At 37.7% G+C, this 4,603-nt stretch overlaps 1 protein-coding gene across 1 annotated transcript; it reads left to right on the forward strand.

The window, feature by feature from the left end:
* Positions 1-678: 678 nt before the first annotated feature.
* On the forward strand, positions 679-1,743 carry LOC144359464 (uncharacterized). The gene is made up of 2 exons (XM_078012651.2): positions 679-1,174; positions 1,391-1,743. Exons 1-2 carry the CDS (start codon positions 679-681, stop codon positions 1,741-1,743), a joined length of 849 nt encoding a protein of 282 aa, XP_077868777.2.
* The last annotated feature ends 2,860 nt before the right edge of the window (positions 1,744-4,603 follow it).

Raw genomic sequence — 4,603 nt, forward strand, 5'->3', positions numbered from 1 at the left:
TACTACAAATTATCCCAGAGAATTGTTGTGTAGATCACAACTATGTATTATGGCAGTAGCGGTAGCGTTTTTATTGAGCACGTTATTGGGTATTTATTGAAATAATTATCACACGTAAATAATTAAATTCAATGTCAATATTATGATCCATATATATCCTACTATATGACTATTTAACCTATCTTTAAATATATGAAAAAATAACTTCACCATTGAAATAAAGTGAAAAAATACATATTTTGACCGTTCTTATAACATTTCGCACACTCGTTCCACGGCAAATTGTCAAATGACTCCATTCTTTCAAAAACATAATTTCATCCTTCTGATGACATGAACGTACACAAATGAACCATGAAGAAGAAGAAGACACAAACTTTCAATTCGGCTTCAACCTCCCCGAGCACGACGTTTTTGACAGAATGTATAAACTTGGGGTTACAGTGATATCAAAGTTTGACATGTTTACTCTTACTTAAACACGTATGCACACATTTCATTCAACCTGGGCACAGAGTTAACACATAACGATTACATGTGCAAATTACCGTTTCTTCAAATATGTGAATATTAAGTAGACCTTTTAAAAAACCCAATATGGTTATTTTTATGGTTTTATGGTTTATGCTAATTGCATTCAAACATGTGTGATGCACAGTAGATTACATGTAGACTGCAATGAGGAGAGACAAACGTCGCTATACAAAAAAGCCAGCAGAAGAAGACGAGTTTGCTGCTCATCAAAAAGACATGAAAACAGTGTACAAAATCTCCAAGCAACTACACGAGGTTCAAGGTCACTCCCAGGATATTCCAGTGAAAGCTAAAGATGGATCTATTATTACAGAAGAGCGGACAAAGCTGGAAAGGTTGAAAGAGCACTTTCAGGAAATCCTTAACCAGCCAGATCCATCGGTTATTGCTAATATCACTGAAGCAGTAGAGCACCTAGATATAAATGTGGGAGAAATAACAGACGCCATCCAAAAACTAAAGAATGGAAAGGCCCCAGGAGAGTATGGCATATGTCCAGAAATGCTGAAGGTGGAAGATAAAGATACACCTCACGTCCTCCAAAACATCATTCAGGACATATGGAACAGTGAGACAGCACCAGATGACTGGAAAACAGGTATCATCATCAAACTACCCAGGAAAGGAAAACTTGAGGACTGTAACAATTGGAGAGGCATCACCCTACTCTCGCTTACATGCAAAATTTTCTGCCATGTCATTCTCCAATGTATTAAGGCAGCAGTAAATACCATACTATGAGAAGAGCAATCAGGATTCAGGAAAGGAAGATCCTGCATAGATCACATGTTTGTTCTGCGCCAAATACTGGAGCAATCAAGTGAATGAAACAGCTCATTCTACATTACATTTATAGATTTCAAGCAGGCTTTTGACAGACTTCATCGCAACTCACTCTGGATGATCCTGAGACACTACGGTATTCCAAAGAAGCTGGTCAACATGATCCAGTCTCTTTACAGGAACTTTGAATGCTGTGGCATACACAACAATGAGCCGACCAAACCTTTCATGGTAGAAACCGGAGTTAAACAAGGACGCATTATGTCGCCTCTACTGTTCTCCCTGGCAATTGACTGGGTGATGCGATGTAGCACTAAAGGAAAGCGCAGAGGAATCCAATGGACCCTCACCTCAGTCTTGAAAGACTTGGATTATGCGGATGATATAGCATTATTTTCACACTGGTACCAATGTTCAGCAAAATGAATTACAGCCTCAGCCAGAAAGCCAGTACTGTCGGCCTAACAGTCAACGAAAAGAAGACGAAGGTCCTGAGGAACAACACTGCAACGACTAACCCAATCACTGTGAATGGTAACCCAATAGAGGACGTGTAGGACTTTGTCTATCTGGGCAGCAAAATGACAGCAAATGGTGACTGTGATGTTGAGGTTAATGCAAGAATCAGCAAAGCAAACCAAACCTTTGCTATGCTAAAATCTATCTGGAGATTCACTGGACTGGCATCCACACAAAGATCAAGATTTTCAAGAGCAATATCCTGAGCGTCCTTCTATATGGCTCGGAGTGTTGGAAAACCACTTCCTCCATCGAAAGAAAGTTAGAAGTGTTCCAAAATAAGTGCCTACTTAGCCTTCTTAGGATATTCTGGCCAAACACCATCTCAAATGAAAAACTCTGGCAAAGAACAGCAACAACATCAATTAAAGAGACTATTCGAATCCGACGATGGAGATGGCTGGGACATGTGTGCCGTATGCCATCATCTTCTCTCGAAAAAATATCATTATATTGGACGCCTCAAGGGAGGAGAAACCGAGGTCGGCCAAGAGAACCCTGGAGAAGAACATTAGAAAGCTCAGGAGTAAGAGACTGTCCCTTGAGACTGCCCCCAGGATAGCGGCTGACAGAGCCAGACAGAAACTCCTTGTTTTGCCTCAAGTTGAGGGTTGAATGAGACTGCAATAAGTGGGTCGTTTGTGTAAAAGTAGAAAAATAAAGTTGTTAAAAACTGTAGTGAATATAAACCATCCATATGCTTTTTAATATTACATTTGAAAACCATTGGCAGTCACGTTGGGACAGAATTAAACTTAATTCATTTCATACATTCTTTATGGTATTATTATCCACCTTGAAAATGATTTTAAGATGTGAGCATAAGAGATGTGTAGAATATAATCGCTGATCATATGTGCGTCATAAGTTCATAAAAGTTAGTACAGTTACAACAGAGCAATATGCACTAGTTAAATCCATAAATCATATCACTTTAGATATGGCCCTCTTTCATATCATATCATTTCATATTGGATGTCATGCATTAAATGGATACGGTAGAGACGGACATACCGTGTATGCTTGCAACAATTAGACACATTCTTCCCTTGTGCATTACATATGAACAATTGAAACCAGGTTCCATGCAGAAATATAGTGCAGAAATATATAAATTTTATCAGTCTGCAATTTGAAAGAATTAGTAGGGTTGCAAGAATTAAATATTATAATAAGGGAGCACGATCATTACAAAAATAAAGGACCACTTATACGCCTATCAACATGCATTTTGGCTCCAGATACGTCAATTGATATTGGGAAAGTACACTGAATTGGAAATGACAAATATTAAAGGATACAAACAGCTTGAGGCAAATGCCATGACAGATCGCTTACACAGGAATCACACGTAATAAAACCTCAATCTTCGGAAGCAGCACAGTAAAGAAATTACATGGTCATAATAAGTAGGTACATATCAACTTACTAATAACCAGCATTTTCCCAAGAAGCTTCATGAAGTATTAGTAAAATAATCAAATAGATACTGCATTGAATTAGTATAGAGTGTCCATCCATAACATTCAACTCACTAAGAACTCTAGACACGCTTCAGTCTGTCAATAGAACTTCGTATACGTCACCCGTAGCACCAAAACAATTCAACATATTTGAGATTGTTTGCATTATTGGCATGGCTCTTTGCAGAGTAATTGATATGTCTACTATAATTGATATGCCTACTATAATTGATATACCTACTATAGTGTCTTACTATTCCACATCTTATTGATAATCCTTCAAACTTATTTTAAACACGTTTTGATAATTTTAAAACTGACTGAAAAAATAGTTTGTAAAGTCATGCAGTGCGTTGGGCTTCATTTTCTGAGCCGGTGGTACGGAATATTAGCATTAACACATCACAGAAAACATATGGGATTAAAATAAACATGTACTATAACTTCGGGTTTGTGGATATATTGTAAGGCCACACTGATTTAATTTTATGGATGACATCCTCTGGAGACCCCAAACCTAATGCGAGAGGGCGAAAAAAAAAATTCTGCTAAAACCACAGGACTACGGAGCTGGTATTACGAATTGAACCACAGAACACAGTGTATCAAAAAAACAACAAGAAATCTTTATTTGTAGGAGACACATGTTGATGTACACATCTCGTACTGTATTACTGTCACAGGTATTACCATTTCAGACAAGCTTTAGTACATGTAGTTATGATAAAGTACCTTCAGTCAGAAACACTGCATTCAAGGTACAGCATGAACACCATTTTCAGTACAAGTCAAGGCGGAATGTACATATCACTACTTTATGATAATAACTAACAAAACATTGCAATGATACAGAAATGTCCTTGCACGCTCCTCTCTACTTAGCTGGGGTTAGCTTTAACTGTGTTGTCAGGTGAAATGAAGCCTACATGTTAACCCTGCAAGTATGTCTAGTGACTCATGTCTAGGGATCTCAACCTCAAGTATCAAAAGTAAAAAAAGTAAATAAAAATGATCTCTTGCACTCCTCTACACCCTACACATCGGTGAAAGATCTCTTCAACAACAGGTCTCTTCTTCCTTCTCAGCTATCACATCCCTACAGAGAAATGTAAAAAGTATTTGTTTATTACTTGACCTTGGTAGATGTAAAATGTATTAGTGCACTTTACATTTTCCCTGTACTTAGGGCACATGGACACAACAAGGTACTTGAAAAGGTGTGGATTTCACTTAAGATAGGAGTTTCAAGGTACATTGTAGAATTATATGTTGTTAAAAACATATCTACAGTACCCACCTGAAAG

This window comes from Saccoglossus kowalevskii, chromosome 14 (assembly GCF_978046115.1).
Source record: "Saccoglossus kowalevskii chromosome 14, keSacKowa6.1, whole genome shotgun sequence".
NCBI classification, from domain to species: Eukaryota; Metazoa; Hemichordata; class Enteropneusta; family Harrimaniidae; genus Saccoglossus; species Saccoglossus kowalevskii.

Excerpts from the sequence above, each read along its gene's own strand:
- LOC144359464 (XM_078012651.2), top strand. The coding sequence starts at position 679 with ATGAGGAGAGACAAACGTCGCTATACAAAAAAGCCAGCAGAAGAAGAC. Across the intron at positions 1,175-1,390 it reads GAAAGGAAAACTTGAGGACT|ATTTCAAGCAGGCTTTTGAC; the intron begins GTAACAATTGGA and ends TTACATTTATAG.